The sequence below is a fragment of the Drosophila obscura genome, unplaced genomic scaffold, assembly GCF_018151105.1.
Source record: "Drosophila obscura isolate BZ-5 IFL unplaced genomic scaffold, ASM1815110v1 contig_4, whole genome shotgun sequence".
Lineage (NCBI taxonomy): Eukaryota > Metazoa > Arthropoda > Insecta > Diptera > Drosophilidae > Drosophila > Drosophila obscura.
In genome coordinates, this window is record NW_024542828.1 from 8,929,985 (window position 1) to 8,947,415 (window position 17,431).

Below are 17,431 nucleotides of genomic sequence, written 5' to 3' on the forward strand. Positions count from 1 at the left end.
CCAACAATTCGAGTTACCATTTTACTATAGTCATCAGACGGGGGGAGGGGGAGGGGGACCGGGACCTCAAACCCAGCAAGCCAGCGCCAGCCAGCCAGCGACCGGAGATACAGATAAAGATCAACTCCAACGCTGTGGCACAGACAGCTACAGCAACAGCAGCAACAGCCACAATGGCAGCGGCAACCAACCCAACGGACACGTTTTGTGGCACAGCCGGTGAAACAAAAGCAAAGCCAATGCAAAGCAAAAAACCAAAGCCAAAGACAGCAGCAGCAGCAACAGCAATAGCAAAACACATAAAAGGTATCGAAGCTGTTGATACCCCTTAAAGAGTGTGGCAGTTTTATGGGAATCAAGGCACATCTAAGGATTACTTTAATTTCATTTTGGTTATTGCCCATACGAATAATACGAGCTGGGAGTTTTTCCTGCTTCGTGCAACAAACAACACAGCCCTCTCGGGTAATGGGTATACGAAAAGTAGAAGTAGACTGGCGGCAAATAGCAGAAAACCAGAAACCTGAAATTGTAACGCAATCAATGCGAAAACGGGGGGCGTCGGCACGCCCCCATTCGACGAATGGGCACCGCTGAAAATGAAAATCAACACAGCTGTGGAGCTCGGCTCTCCACTTCACAGACGAAGCGAAAGGACAGGGAAAAGGAGTGGGCCGAACGGAGGCGGGGGGCTGGAGGCTGAAGGGAGGGCGGTCTAGGGTCAGATGTGGCTTGGGGCTTGGGGCCACCATTCGGTTAAAAGTTGCAGACGGGTTTTTCCCTCATCTACGGAGTAGTAGCATTTTTTTCTGTATTTTTTCTCGCAGTTTTTTGTTAGATTACCGCACGCAGTTGCCGGATTACATTTTATTCACACTCCCGCCATCGACCGGCCCCCCCAGCCATAGAGGTGAGTGGGTGTGGATTGAGAGGAAGTTTGGGATGGGATGCAACTGTCGATATGTCGGAAATTGTCAAAGCAAAAGGATAGCGAGACAGCGCGACAGCGCGACAGCAATGGCGGCACGTAATTTCGCATGAAAATGTTTTTACGGGAAATTCACACAGCTTTAGAAAGAGAAAGGAATAGATGGGAATAGATTGGGCGGGGGGCGAAAGAGAGAGAGTGAGATTTAGATAGAGAGTGGAAGTGAGAGGTGACTGGATAAAGGCAGAAAAATGTTAAAGGTTCCAAAAGGCAACAGAAAGATCATCCTTTGACCTATTAAAATTTGTATACTCTGACATTCAGTTGGGGGTCATGGAAATCTCCAGGGATTTAGGCTTCAAGAGATTTACCTCAGTTGACCTGTAGACATTACTTTACTTCTTAGACGAACAATATAATGATTTCTAGAGATGTGCAGTTGTAGGTTATCCAAGTTCATTGCGAACTCGACTCAACTTCCCAATGGAAATTTTATTTTCAGTTTTAAATCAATGAATTTTAATAAACAGATAAGTACAGTACATACCCATTAATGGAACCTTTCACATAATGTAATACAAACCTTTAGGAGCATACGATTATAATTAAATGTCTGTCGTTAATCTGTTGGGTATCGCGTGTTAATTAAAACTATCAGGAACTGAATTGTTAAAGCGATTGAAGTGATTAAAATGCTTTTGCATTCAATACATGTACATACATACATACATATGTACTACCTTTGGTCTATCACCAGCTGAGAAACTTTTCCACATTTATCTACCATTTACCACATTTCCCTTTTTTGCTGAATTTTTCTACAATAAATTCCTGCATTTAATTTCCATTCAAGATCAGTGCATGAGCAGGCCATTAAATTATGAGTTTTAAACCAAAAATGTTTCATCGATCCGCAACTAACCCCGAAAACGTATGAAAAATCAACACAAACTCGGTATAGGAAAATGGCAAAAAGATATAGATATAGAGACAAACAGCCGTTGCCCACTTTTTTTTATGTGTCCCTGTGTGCTGCTTGCTTTTCACGCTAGGCTGAGTTTCTGTTTTTGTTTTTATTTTTGGCAATTTTTCTTTTGGTTTTTACCAATTTCTTTGTTTATGGCCGCAACACGTGTTTTCATTTCAGTCGTGAGAGGGCCACATGCCCCCTCCAGAGAGGCTCTGGGGAAGATGGAGCATTCGCTTTATGTCTATGTTAATGAAATGGTAATGGGTTCTGTGCTCTGCCTACCACAGACTCTCTTCCCAAGCTCCCAAGATAATTAAAGTCAAGCCACCAGGCGATTGTGAATTGTGAATTGTCGATTGTCATTTGCCTTCTCCTCTAGCGACCAAATTGAAGGTCGTTGACTGGCCGGCCGAACCTCTTACAGATGCAGAGCAGTGGGCAGTGGGCTTGGGGCTGGGGCTGAGGCTGGGACTGAACTACACTCCACACTCAAGAAGGCATCAAATTTTGATTACAATAAATCTCTTGGGTCTCAAAGTTGGAACCAGAGACTTGGGGCTAAATGGAAATTAAACAAACAATTAAACGTTGGCTGTTTAATCTACAATTTGTTTGGGCGCACTGAAATTGGATCTCCATCCATGGCATATCATTGTTTATTGGGGCAGCCCGATAAGTGCTTCGTAAACTGAAACCACAGAAAATCAAGATGAAAATCATTTGTTTATATCTGAGAAATATTAGGAATGTTACATCAGCAGTAGGTGCCTCGAAGATTAACGAGAATCTTCCAAAAGCTCTTCCACTAAGTCACAGATTTCATTTAATCTTTAATCTTGATTCATTTCCCTCCTCCCAGAGGCAATTTCCAATTCCAGTTCATGCTCCAAAATATTTCCCAAGCCCCTTTTTAGGCTTCATTCGACAAAAGAAATTAATATTTCTATATATCAATGGTAGCATTTTCTCTTTTTATGTATTTTCTCTCCATAAATTCCCACCTATTGTTCTTCCAAAGGCCCCCCAATGCCCAGGCCACAACTCTTTTTCAATTCCGTTAATTACACACCACTTTTGTGGGGTAATAAGACACGAGCCTACTCCATGCACGAACTGGATTAGAGCACGAAAATCTTTCCACTTTCACGTGAAAACAAAAAAAAACGAAAAAGCAATCCTGCAACGAAACGGGTTAGCGAGATGCCTAAAATGATGTGGCAATTATGTGAAAGTGAAACTCATTCGTTGTTCCGTTTTTCCATTTTCCTTTCGCAGCTTAAATGTTTCGAGTTTCAATCAAATTAGCAGCACGGCAGACAGCCAGAGGCAACAGATGATTGTCATCAATTTTGCGATTTATATTTTTGCATCCAGCACCTGCTGCAGAATTATCAAATGGCCTGCCAATTTTTGAATTGGAGCCGAACTAATTGCATTTGCCATTTTGCATTCGACATCTTTTTGGCCAGTCCTTGGCGCTATTTTACAAGTTGGCCAAATCGTTTGATTCTTGGGCAATATTTATTCAGTGGGCTTGCCAATGGTGCAAGAAGCATTCAATAAAATAAAATTCTGTTTCACATTCGGTGCCTCATAAATCCGATTCCGCTCAAGCGAAACAAATAAGACAAAAATCCACACAAACAAAAACAATCGAAAAACGCTCTCATTTCGAGAGTCTTTTGGGCCCAAGTTCTTTTTTATTTTTTGTTTTTTTTTTGTGGATTTCGAAGGGAAACTGAAAACTGGTTTGGTACCCCCCACACACCACCGCTCCACCAACGCTCTCTATTCTTTCTGCATTTTTTCGGTATATTTTTTTCGCTCAGGTTTCGCTGCTCACAGTTGAGTGGCGACGATTGCATAAGATTGGCGGTTGGCAAGAAGATTCTCTATTATGATTAGGCCATGGCTTAGTGAACTCCTCGATTGATTTCCCACAGATTTGGCTAGATTTGATGGATGTTTGGAGCTGTCTTTCAAACGATTTGGCATCGTTTGTTATCGCAGAAGAAGAGAATGAGAATGCCACTTTTGATTCGTTTCGCAATCGGTTGCAGAATCTTTATTAATGAAAGTCGGGGATTTAAAGATTAATTTGATAATTTGTATATGATTATAATTAGTGACTAATATGATTATGATATAATAATAAAGTTGTATGTGCATTTTTGTTGTCAAACATTCCCACAGATTTATTTTGAATTTAAATTAAATTATTTGTATTGTTAATATTAGTTTTATTATTATTTTTTTTTCTAGCTATTATTATTGAATTTTTCATGAAAATTACTCCCACATTTCGGTGTTTCATGGTCAAAATGTATTCGAATTTACATAAAAACCTTCGTTGAATGAAGCTTAAAAGCGACCGGGATTGCCCAATAGCGATATATGTATATAGTATAAACACATCATAATATAAACTTAAGAAAAACAGCTCTGCACGTATTTCTTTTTCTTAAACTGATGCCGGAAATACGACAAAAACAAAAACAAAAACATAAACCAGCAGCAGCAGCAGCAGAAAAATCACAAGCAACGTCTCGGGGTTTGTCACTTATTTATGCATCCGGTTGCCAGCTAAGAAAAATAATATAACACGATACAAGATACAAGATAATGTCTGTGTGTCTGAGCTGAGATTTTCGTCGCAGCATAAGTGCTTCGTCCCGAAAGTTTTCCCCTGAAATGTCAAAGTTTAAGTGAAAATTGTCAAAATATTTGCATACTATTTGCCAGGAAGAGCCCAAAAGGAATGTCAATTTCTGTGATTTTTGCATACTTGTATGTATGATGAAATATTTGTCCAATTATTTTGTGAGATTTGAGGTAACATTCTCTGAACTTTGCGTTTCGTTTGATTTATGTAAATGGCAAAAACCAATTGAAGTGCCCATCTTAGATGCAAGCGTTTTTCTTTCTTAAGAGTTTTCCCCCAACCATAATTATACCAACAGAGTTCCCACACTGAATGCAGTTTAGATATTTGAAGACAAGAACCGCAAATGTACGATAGAACGGAACATTTTGCAACTGTCATGGAAAAGCGACACGAAACGGCACGACATGCAGCAGGCGGCAGGCGGCAGTCTGCAGGCAGGGCAGCTAAAAGTTTATCTATCTCACAGCTACATGGCACATCCGATTGTGGGCCCCCACAAAGATCTGGGCATTTGTGTGGCTTTTGGCATTGCATGTTTCACAATTTTACGGCTATTTAGATACTCAAATTGTGCAAAAGCGAGAAGCTTCACTTCCAGCCATGCTGCTGGCTGGCTCTGGTTCTGGTTCTGCCACAAGTACTCCTTGCTATTGTTGTTTGCCCAAAAACGAAATTGAGTTCACTCCTTTGATAGTTCAATTGGCATGGGATGGGTCCTCTTGGTTCCGTGATATTTGATTACAAATTATCTATAAAATGGAAAGAATTCCGCTGGGATTCCTGAGAGGGGGTGGCACATTTGACATGCCAACAACGTAAATTCGTTTTTTGCTGTGGCCCACAAATTGAACCAGAAATGTCAATTTATGGTATCTTTTGCCTGATTTCTCTGGCGGGTTTCCTATCATCTATTGGCCCTGTGTTTGCTTGTGGCCTAATCGTTGTGTTTCGTTTGACTGATATGCTGTCAGGGAAAATACAGCAAATCGAACTATTTTAGGAAGATAAATTATGTTTGGAAGGCTCTTAGAAGCTGCTTAAATAATCTGTCTCTTATGACCTTTTTTGATCTGTTATATTATTACATTATATTTTTATTATTTGAATACAAATTCAAACTAATTGCCATTTTCTGGCAGATTTAAACACACAAATCAAAGCATTTTGATCTTGATTCCTTGCCTTTGCCTCCAATCAAAATTCGCACCAATCGATGGAAGTTCTTGAAACGAAAAACGAAATGAAATGAAATTTATCATCATCAAAATAATTGCAGCGATGCATCTATCGTGCAGACACACGGCCAGCGCTGGCGGCTAGGCATCAAAGACCCCAAAAGCCATTTCGGGTAGCAAATAAATCTATATAAAAGAAAGGCAAAAAAAACTATTTACGTAAAATGCCATAAAAATGCTGTGGCCATTGCAGAAACACATAACATTTTGCACCACTTTTAGCACCATTCGAAAGTTCATGCACAAAATAAAAACAAAAATATATTTTTGAAAGTGTAGGTGACAAATGGAAAATGGACAAATGTTTGCCAAAAAATTAACAATTTTAATTTGTATTTATAAATAATGTCCAACGAACGATCGACTTTGTGTGGAGAAACAAAGTAAAATAGATTTATACTGTGAGTAGTAGATCTGACCGCAGTGAGAGAGATAGAGAGAGAGAAACCTCAACAAACCGGTCTTGAAAATTGAGATATTTTGAAGCGTAATTATAAGTTTTCTCTGTGGCATCTAGAATCCAATGCAGTTCGTATCTAATGTCTACACACAAACGGGGTCACAGCACACCCATATGCCCGATTGCCCCCTACACTGTGATGCCGCCCCATCGATGTCTGAGAAATGCCAATCAATTGATTTCATTGTCTTCAATTTATAACCCATCGCTAATATAAATTCCACCATCCATCCGCCGCAGCAGCAGCAGACGAACTCGCTTTGACTTATGATAAATATATATATATATTGTAGGTACGTACATATATATAGAAACTGGAAATATATATATTTCCAGTGCACACTAATGTAACCGATGGATACGCATGCCAATAAGCAGATACTGTCAAAGCACATACATCACACTCCTCAGATACAGTACACACAGAGAAAAAATACTTAAGAAGCGAATGTTAACATTTATATCAAAAAATGTATACAAATATATTTGCACCGAGAGTGGAAATGATAAATTTGAAATTTTACTATTAATATGTAAATTTTAAAAATTAATTATGTGTGTATTTCTTATTACTATGCCATTTTCTGAGTGTACGTTTTGATGTGCTCTTGGCATGAATTATTTGAAATTGTTCTGTCACAGTTGCCATTGGATGGGAGGGGGGGACTATCAGGAAATGCAGAAACTAGTTTAGATCTACGGACTGCATAACTACTATTCAAAATCTAAAGAGTTATACAAATGGATAATGCAACTCTGCTATTATTTACAGTATAAAATAAAGAACGGGTTAGAGAAGAATTTTCTGAATTATTTATATTCAACCTTGTACTTAAACTACACTCCTATGCTGATTAATCTATTATTTTCTTATCCATATACTAAATTATTATAAACTTAAATCTTCTCTAACCTTAAGAACTTCTCAGCTGTTATTCCATCTTCCAGAGTTTTCCCATAAACTTCAACAACAACTTGGCTCTCCAGTTACTCAATAAATAACATTTTCTTCGAGCAGTTTTATGCTAGCACCACCGTGAAAACTTTATCCAAAGAGTCTACCAGCCAAGACTTGACTTTTCATAAGGAAGATTTCTTTTTTTTTTTATGGCAGCTAATTTTAAATAATTGTTTGGCATTAGCCCGTAAACCAGGCTAACAAAGAGGTTCCCGTACGGGGCTAACCAGCAGCTTGTTCAGGCGAAAGCACACGCCCCCAACAAGAGACGCTGCGCCCCCACGACTCTGTGGGGTCTGTGCGGTTCCGTCGCACTTTAATTGGCATATCAGGCCATGGGTAGTAGCAAACCATTTTGTTACTCGTAGTTTTTTTTTTTCTTTTTTCTTCTCTTTTATAAGCATTTTGCTAGGCCAACTCGTGGCCGGCTTTCTTGGCCAACACAACAATGAACTCCCAGGCAGGCAGGCAGCAGCGCAAAAATTTACAACAATTGAAGTTGTAGCTGGGAGAGGTTAATGAACTAAATGCGCAATGGGCCAAACTTATTCATCTACCGAGCTACCACAGAAAGCTGCTCTTAACGGGACGCTCATTACTTGTTTTTTTTTTTTTTTTTTGAGAGAGTTATGCGGGGTGCAATGATTGCCATCAGATATAGATGTTGTACATAGGAGTAGGGTGGTATTCATTCCAATGATGTCTTTATTTCGATTTGAAATGTTTTATTTCTTTATTCTGTTGCTGAAATATTTTACACAACTTATGCAAAATATTTCATACATTAACAATTTATGCGTTCAATTTGTTTTGGCACATCACAAAAATATTAAGAATATTCCGTGTCGCTAAATTTGTTTTCACAAACAAAATTACTCAACAAAATTGACAGCAACATGCGGTGGGCCGACAAATACAACAAAGTGTAAGATTGACCCAGATAAGAAAAACAGAAATAAGAGGGCGATTGGAAAATGGGAAATTGATTGTAATTGATCAAGAAAATGTGGAACAAATATCTAATGCATGTGTTCTAGATTCAGTTAAAGGAATATTCCTAATGTACGTGGGAATGAATGACAGATGTTATGGTTGGTCGACCGTCAAGGTAAGATATCTGAAAATAATTGCATATAATATATATTACATACCATACATTAGGTAAATCATTAGGTTCTACATTATCAACAAAGTGCACTTCAATCTCTTTATATATTTGAGCATGTATTAATAATTATTTTTCTCTTTATTTTTGCATAATTTATTTTTTAATATTTTCTTTCATTATTCTTTGTTTTTTTCTTTTTTTTTTATTTCCATAAATTTCATTTTCTGTTTATTCCCACAATTTCATTTTCGTTTCGGTCTCGCACTGTTTCGCTCTGGCGCTAGAAATCTTGAGAATGTCATGCACTTACATATTTTTTGTATGCAATTTTTCATATCAAAGAGAAAGGCGTCCGCCCCCGCCCGTTTCCCTTCGCATGTGCATAATTTAATGCGGCCCTGCACTTGAGAAAATGCAATTTCGCTCCATTCATATGGCAAATAACAGGCAAAAGAAGAGTTTTCAGCAGCATTGCCCTAGGCCATGTAATACATACATACATATGTATGTACATACATATATATTTACAAGAATTTGCATATGGATTTTTTTTGCGGCAGCGCCTGTATGGCTGTAATTGAGTGTAGACTTTTGAAGTACATATCCATGCGGATGCAGGCAGATGCAGTGGAGTAGTAGAAAAATGAATACATACATATGTACATATGTATGTACATTCGATAAGAAGGTTGTAGCTGAAATCAAATCAAAGTCAGGCACGATTTATGGGCTTTATGTGGAGCTTCACTGTTTGGAAATGCGTAACCCATCAAATCACATGCAACTCATTAGGCATTTAAATGTTGATAACAAACGTAAACAAATTATATATTTATTGGAAAAGCTTTCATAATATCTAACACACTCACACACATTTAGAATCTAATGCACTTTCTGTGTATCTGTAGCTCTAATATTGGTTAAGGTACTTACGCGAAAGCTTTCAAGTTAAGGGAGCCGATCCCCGGGTTGCACTGGCATTTCAATTAAACTGGGAAAAACACACACGCAGTTCGACTACACAGCCTCCTCCCCCTTAACCATCTCGCTGGATTGCAATTCGTGCAAATAATTGAAACACGCCCACATTCCTCCCTCACATCCCACATCATGCAAGAGGCAGCAGGCAGGAAAAATTGCTCAAAAGTTGCCGACCGCATATAGGAAAATGCTGCCACACTGCTAACCGCCGCTTGACAGTAAAGCAGACTCGGCAACTTTTACAATTTTATCGGCAGGAAAATAAAACTGAACAAAAAAAAAACACACACACACACATGAAGTAAAGGCTGGCAAGCTATGCGAATGAAGCTGTAGCCACAAATACCCTTGAAGATCGAACGTTTCAATGGAAGCTACAGCTACATTCCAAATATACCTTTCAGAATGGAAACCTCTTTAGTTTTCCTTTGTGTATAGAATTTATATACAATTTAACAGATTTTAGCAGATTTTAAAGAAGTAAAAAGTGTCTACCAATTTATCAGATATTAACCCGATTTTAGGATCACAATGATATAAAACGTATGCCCATTTTCTATCGATTTTATCAGACGGATGTGGTTATGTATATTTATCAAAAATATATTGCATACAATATATGTATATGCATATGTACATATGGACATGCATAGATGTCAACAATGGACAGCCTGGCCCTCTCGAGTGCTGCGAGAAGGCACTCAATACTGTCTTATCTCTTGATCTTCATTTAAGCTGCGAGCTTTGCTGCTCACACTCTCCCAATTGCTTCATTCCAATCCTCTCACAGCAGCAGCAGCAGCAGCAACAGCAGCAATCAATGCGTGCGTGCGCAGGGGAGTTGCCTTTTGTTTTGGTTTTCTATATACCCGATCGTGACGACAAACGGGATTTAATTTCACGAGCATCGCTGCTTCTCGCATGCATTTTGCTTACACTTCCAATTACTACGTTGTATTGCTGCCTCTCTCTTTCAATTGCTTATTTCCCTTATCGCTATTGCACTGTCAGCCACAACAATAATTAGCTTTGCATGGGAGATGTGATACTCCCCCGCTCTAAGCAACTACTAGCAAGAAATACCCTTTAAGCTGCAATTTCTTCTTTGCTTTGCAAAAATCTGCTAATAATCATAATACCCTAAACTTATAGGGTACACTGGGTAGATGCACTGCGTAGAGTATGTGTGCCTTGTACTCACTCACTCACATTAAGAGCAAAACTATTCATGCTCAATTTTATATGGAATCTATGCTGTGGAGCTCTGCGGCTGCAATGGAGTCAAGTGTAGAGCAGATGTTGCCACACATTTCATGTTGAATATGCAACTCAATGGAAACAAACTTCAACTACACTTTCCACAGATGAATATTTGAATGTTTCAACATTATCGAAATAATGAGTTAACTCCAGAGCTCAACCGCAGCAGGCCCAGGCTGACACTGAACACTCCAAAAACACGTAACAATCAGTCTCGAAATTGAGCCAAAACAATTTTGATGTATCTATCTATGTATATATGTATGTATGTATGTACATTGTACATATGTTCTGTAAAAGTCAAAGAACTTTTAAGCTGCTTTTTTTTGTCGAGCAAAACTTTTACCAGCACATTTTTTTCTATTACTTTTCGGCATGTCATTCGCAATCTAAATGAGAGATGATTTGTCCGTTTGTCCAATTTGTGGGTTGGCTGGTCAATTCTACTGCTGGCGGCCATTCAAGAGGCAAACCGAGAACATGTGAGAACAATTGAGTCGTCGGCTAACAGTTATAACACGCACCTTCGCTGTGTGTGGGTAGACAAATGAGAGATGGTCGGTCGTCGGATAATGAGCATGTCGAATACACAAGGGCACTTCAAGGGAATCCACTCATGGAATTAGCACAAAGTTTTTGTGTGCGAAAACTCACTTAAATGTCGGTACTCTATATGTATTTTATTTGTGTTATATTCCAGAGTTTGCTCTTAATGGAGAGTAAAGGTGGTTGAATAAGCTGTAAAGTATCCTCTAGATACAAATTGCAGATTAATAAACTTTTAGTTGCTGTTTTATAACGCTCCAACAAAAGGCACGGTCTTTGAATGACGTTCATACGCCCTAATACTTTCCCATAAATGAACGGACAAAATCCTTTCAAATTCTACAAACAGTGATCATTCCCCACGAACGATTTGGAATGTATTCTGCGATTAAATCCAAGCAAAATCAATGTTAAGTACAATTAACACAAGAAAATTAACTGTCTGGAAAATTGCCACTCAAATACCACCACATACACTCGAAAAGTACTGCCTAAAACTATCTTGGGTATACAATTGTTCTTTAAAGTAATGAATAACCAGAAGAAAGCACAAAAAGAAACCTTCAAAAAAAGTTGCGCCAAGCAATTTGCAATGATAAATTATACACCACGAAAACAATAAGACAGAACGAACCAAAATTAGAAAATTTCTACCCCAGAGCCCCCACGAAAAGCAGCAAGATTTAATCAACTTAAGTAAGTAGTCAAAGTGAGAGCTCTCGGATTCGCAGTTAAACAAATATCTTGTGTGGGTGGGTGGGTCGGTGCTCCACTATCGGTGCTACCTTAATAAGAAAAGAGAAAAAACACAGCCGTTGTAGCTGTCACTCAAAACGCCCCGGCACACCGCACAGCAGTCTGGTCTGAGCGAGAGAATTCTTATGAATAATCACACAGAAGCAGCAGCAGGCAGCAGGCAGCAGTCAGCAGCCAGCATTAGAGGTAGAAATTTAATGTAAAAACTTGCCAAAAAGAACAAAAAGCAAAACCCGACAAGAAAAACATATTTGAAATACGCCAAAAAAAAACACTAGAAAGAGAATGAAAAGTAAAATGTTGTAGGTAGCCATCTTAATAACCCAGAGACACAGAAAGAAGGGTTGAAAGATTGAGTTTTTCATTTCCATTTCTCGAACATTTAGCATAAAATGGTGAATATTCCAAGCATCTCAAGTAGGAGGATGGGAAGGTCGCTCAAGTTACCTGCCTGGCGACTGACCGACCGAGCGACCACGTATGTCAGCTTATTTCGAGATAAAGATACAAATTACATGGCCAGAACAGGCAGGGGGGGAATAGGAGACAGGAGACCCGGTTGTGTTCGCCTCGATTAATATGCAAGCAGTGCAGCAAATAAAATATATATAATTGCTGTCTGATGCTTATTTATCCGTCTGTCTGCTGCATAAACAAGTGACTCGAATGATCGACTTGGGGCTTGACTAATTAAGGCGGAACCTCTGAGCCGTACGTTTTCATTCAATGACAGCTCCACAACAGTGCGGTACGGCAGTATAAGAGAGAGAGAGCTACAATAGTGGGAAGTAGCAGCAGTCAGCTGTTCAACGTTGACTAATTACAGCTCTGTGAATTTTATTTGATTTCTTTTTGAGTATTCTCCTCCTTCATCACATATTTCAGAACATCTTATTCCATCGTAAACTGCACAGAGATCCAAAAATCCCCAAACTATGCATAGGATATGGCCCAAAAATAATTAAGTTAACAATTTGGCTAATTACGACTGCACTAAATGCATTTGAGCCAACGCACAATTAACCCAGAAGAAACCCAGAGGCAAGAGGCAAGAAGCATGAACCGAGAACCGAGAGACATAAGAGGCACAAGAGCCAAGAATTCAAATATTTTTCAATGCCTCATATTACAGTGCGGACTGGCTACAGCAGAGAAACAACACGAACCAAAGACGCTGCCAAATGAGAAGGCAAGGAAAATATTTGCTTGCTAAGAAAAAAAAAAAACAAAAAAACAAAACAGAAAAAATGAACTTAAATGAAATGAGATTTTGGTTTTGTTTCTGTTTCTGTTTCTATAGAGACTCTGGTCGCACTGTTTCCTCCTCCTAGTGCTATAGCTTCTGGTCTGCTATTTGTTTGGCCTGTCACTGTGTCAAATTCGGAAATGTGGCGACGATGTCTGTTTATTTAGCACGTCTTTGGGTCTAGCGTCTCCCACGAATGCCACATCCCTCCATCTCATCTGCCAGCAACGGCATCGGAGCATCGGAGCATTATCATCATCTCTAGTGCAAGTTCAGTCAGCTCATGCCCAGGAGCACTGTTTTCTTAGTATCTGGCTGCGCATACTCTTTTTTCGAAGGGTAGTGCAATTTCAGGAGCATTTTTATAGGGTTTTGAAATTGATTTATCAGGGGTTAATATCTTAGGGCAGTACAGCCCTATCTATATTTTTTTATACTAATTAATCGTTTTATTTTAGTGTTTTAGTTTTCTTAATAAAGCTTAGTTTTCCCAACATTATAAAAAGCGAAATTATCTTTTTTTAGCGCATACAAAATTCGTCTCCCGATATACATTATTTCATGCATTATTTTCCATCTTATTTTTTGGTATTTATAGATGAAGCATGCCTTTGTTGTCATTTATTACTGTCACTTTAAATCCAATCAACGCTTAGTCAATGTTCGAGAGAGAGCATCGATAAGAGATTTTCCTTTTGGCTTCTTCTTGTGTATTTTTTCGTTTCCGCAACGAGTTGCTTTTTTTTTTGGTTCTGCGTCAAGTGTCATAATAATAATTTTATTTTTTTGTGTGTTTACGAATCTTTTTTTGGCCATTTTGTGGTTTAAAAATAAATGGTTGCTATTCCCAGTAATACGATATTTGACGCGGCAGACAAAGCCTTATGTAATTTTTGAATGAACAATTGTTTGGATGTGAAGGCGAGGTCTTTAGAGGTCTTTTGGGTTTCAATTTGAATGTCAAGTCAGTGGATTTTATAGATGATAGATGCATAATTATGGGAATAGAAACAATTCAATTCATTCAATCCATCAATATCTTCCGAAGTCTCCACACCAAGAAGAGAAAAAATTCACAAAACAAATATCAATCGATTCCTAAGCGAAAACAAAAGGCGGCTTGCTGCCTCAGATAGTGCTTTTGGTGTATCCATCACATTTTTTTTATAGTTTAATTTAAAGCCTAACCAAAGTATGGCACATGCCAAAAGAAAAAATTATGAAACAATAAATGAAATGCTAATTAGTAAGGCAAACGCCAAAGAAGCGAACTAAATAAACAAAAAAAAAAAAAAACTTAAACTCTTAATTGCCTGGCGCCAGACGGTCGTTATTTAATATCAAAAGTAAAGCAAGTTCCAATGTAGATTTCGAATAGTCCCAAATATGGTTTTTACTCTCACTTTTCAGGCCTACAAAAAAATGTTTAATGGGACCGTCACTTGAAGCAAATGCAGGGCATTAATAATCTTACGGCAAGCCTGCAATCATTTCTTATAAAGGCCTATAATTTTACAGCACTTGGGGCTTGTAATGGGGGAAATATTATGCAAATTTCATGTTGTAGAATGTCAATTTATATTAATTTTTGAGTGTATATTCCGGATAAGAATAAATTATTGTGCAGTGTTTATAGATTCTTTTGATATCTCGCTTATTTATGTTTGCTTTCATCAAGCTTCGCTCAGTCGTCATATTCCTTGTAAAATATGCTCTTTGAAATCCATAATCAACCTCATTCCCACACCGGACCAGTCGGGTTTTTCCCCGCCCAGAACTGAGTATTAATGCGACAACTTATAAAGTAAACCTCGCCCTCAATCTCATCTAATAAATGAATGCAATTTACGAACAGCAACTTATAAAAATTATAGGTTAGCGCACATTACCACCCCCTCCGCCCAGACACTGACTAAAACTGAAACTGAGAACTCCGCTGAGTGGCTGATGAAAAATTTAAAACGCAGCCAAAGAGCAAAACAATTTTCATAAATATGCCACTGAGGAAAAGCTGGGCGAGAAGAAGGCGCCGGACGAGACGGCCAAAGGCCCATGAAAAACAAATGGCAACACCTCAGCTTAGTCGGAACTTTGAAGTGTGGGATAAGTGATACTCTCTAAAGGATTGCATGAGTGGTTTAAAAAAAAAAAAATATAATACGAAGAAGAAGGGTTAGAAATCATTTTAATTTCCTCAATTTTTCTGATAACTGATAACAAATAAATTTTCGTACCTACCAAATTATAAATTATATACATACATATATCCTTCACTCTTTTCTTATTAGAAAAATCCATACTTTTATTTCCCTGTTACATACGGACTCTTGAATTAAACATACCCTTGTACTCCCCGTGTTTATACCATGGGTATATGAAACCTCAAAGCGCATTAACGCCTTTAATGGCCTTGAGACGGACATCAACAACATGGAGAGAGAGTTCTGTTCTTATTTTTATGCTATCCTCAGCCGCCCACCGCTCCACACTCTTTATGCTTTAAAAAGGAGAACCAGAGCCAGAGAGAGAGAGAGAGTGTGGAGCGTGTGGAGATAAAGAGTGGAAAAGGACTGCCAACTTACCTTAAATTTGGCACAGCTGCCGCTGCTGCTGCTGCCGCCTGAAGTGGCGGCGGCACATTGTATGGAAATGGCAACTTGGCCGCAACCGCTGGATTCTCAAAGAGCATTCTTCTGCCGGCGCTGCTGCTGATGCTGCTACTGCTGCTTGGGAGGTGGTGGTGCTGCTGCTGCTGCTGATGCTGGTACTGAATGGTACTCCCAGTGGTGGTGGATGTGCCGCTGGGGGGGTTGATGCTGGAGTTGGCGCTGCCAAAAGCGACGTTGTAGTAAATTTTGCTGCCTTTTATTTATCCCAACGCACGCCGAAAGAAAATTCACTTGAATCGTAATCACTTTTTGGGTTGATTTTCGTTCTTATCTCTCTCTCTTCTTTCTCTCACTTTTTTTTTGGTTGTCTCAACTATTTTTTCAAGAATTTTTACAACTTTTTGTTTTATTTATGCGCACTGGTTTCTGCTTGTGTTTAAGTTATGCTCATTTTTAAAACACCAACAATTTAAGCAATCTGTGTTTCTCTTTTGAAGAATTGCTGTCAACGTTTGGTTATTTCTATAAGATAAAAATTTAAAAATATGTATTAATATAAATTATTATTAACATATTTAAAGATGTATTTGATTTATTTGTTGATGTATTTTTAATATAACTTAATGTTCAATGGTATTGTTTTTCATTTTAATTTGCTTATTGATTCTCGTTTTAATTTTCCCGTCTCTGTTTTTTTATTATAACACATTAAAAATAATAATTAATACCATTAAACTAATTTTAAGGTATGTTCAAGATATCTCATGTAGTTTTTTCGATTTGCATATTATTTAGCGGAATTATTTTGGGAAAAATCTCCGAATACCCAGAACTGTTCCCATAAAAATCATTAACATTTCTTTCTTTTCAATTAAATTTTCTTATTATTATTTTGGTATTCTTTTGTTTGCTGTTTGTTGCTACCCTTATTCTTAGTCTTTGTGTTTTTGTTGTTATTTCTGTTTGGTTTTCATTTTGTTTCTGCTTTTATGCTTTTACTTTCATTCTTCTTTGCTTTGCTTTTGCCTTTGCTTTTGTTTTTTTGGTTCTTGTTGTTTTGTCCCGCTCTCAATGTTGAATGGTTTTGGCATTGATTGCCGGCTTTTTCAACACATACACACACGCACAGGCTCACACACACACACATGTAATCACACACACACACAGACCGCGTCTGATGCTGCTTCTCTTTTGCTCTTCTGCTCTTAAAATGGTGATAAAATGTTGTTGCTTTTGCCATTCTGACGCTGCTCGCATTGCGGTTTCATCAAAATTCACATACAGCTTTTAATTAAACTCGTATGCCGCAGCCAAAGAAAACAAACAACAAAAAAAAACACTTGAGTTCTGATAGTTTTTATGGGGGAATACTAGTATCGGTCTGCCCGGTTTTTGTATTAATTTTTTATAAATTAAATCGATTTGCTCGTTGCCGAAAAAAGCACACGCATTAAACACACACACACATACACACACGCATACACATAAGACGCACAACAACAGAGTTTGCGACGTCATTGAATTCGCCGCAGTTGTATGGATATGCTGTAGGTGTGTGTGTGTACAGCTTCTCCACCCAGTTGCTGTGTGTCGTGTTGAGTCACCCACTCTCACTCACACTTACATTTATGCTTACAAGCTCAAAAGAAACGACGCGATTACGTTAGTCTGCACCACGACGAAACGATGACGAGAAAGGAATGTGCACG

General features: G+C 38.3%; 1 protein-coding gene across 4 annotated transcripts in view; it reads right to left on the reverse strand.

Annotated features, from left to right (window-relative positions):
* Positions 1-16,104, reverse strand: part of LOC111065176 (poly(U)-binding-splicing factor PUF60-B) — a 100,799-nt gene extending 84,695 nt beyond the window's left edge. For all 4 annotated transcript variants that reach the window (XM_041594961.1, XM_041594960.1, XM_041594959.1 and 1 more), the window contains exon 1: positions 15,696-16,104. In XM_041594961.1, coding sequence (XP_041450895.1) covers positions 15,696-15,802 — 107 coding nt within the window. In that variant the 5' untranslated portion in view covers positions 15,803-16,104. The remainder of the gene's footprint in view (positions 1-15,695) is intronic.
* Positions 16,105-17,431: the final 1,327 nt, after the last annotated feature.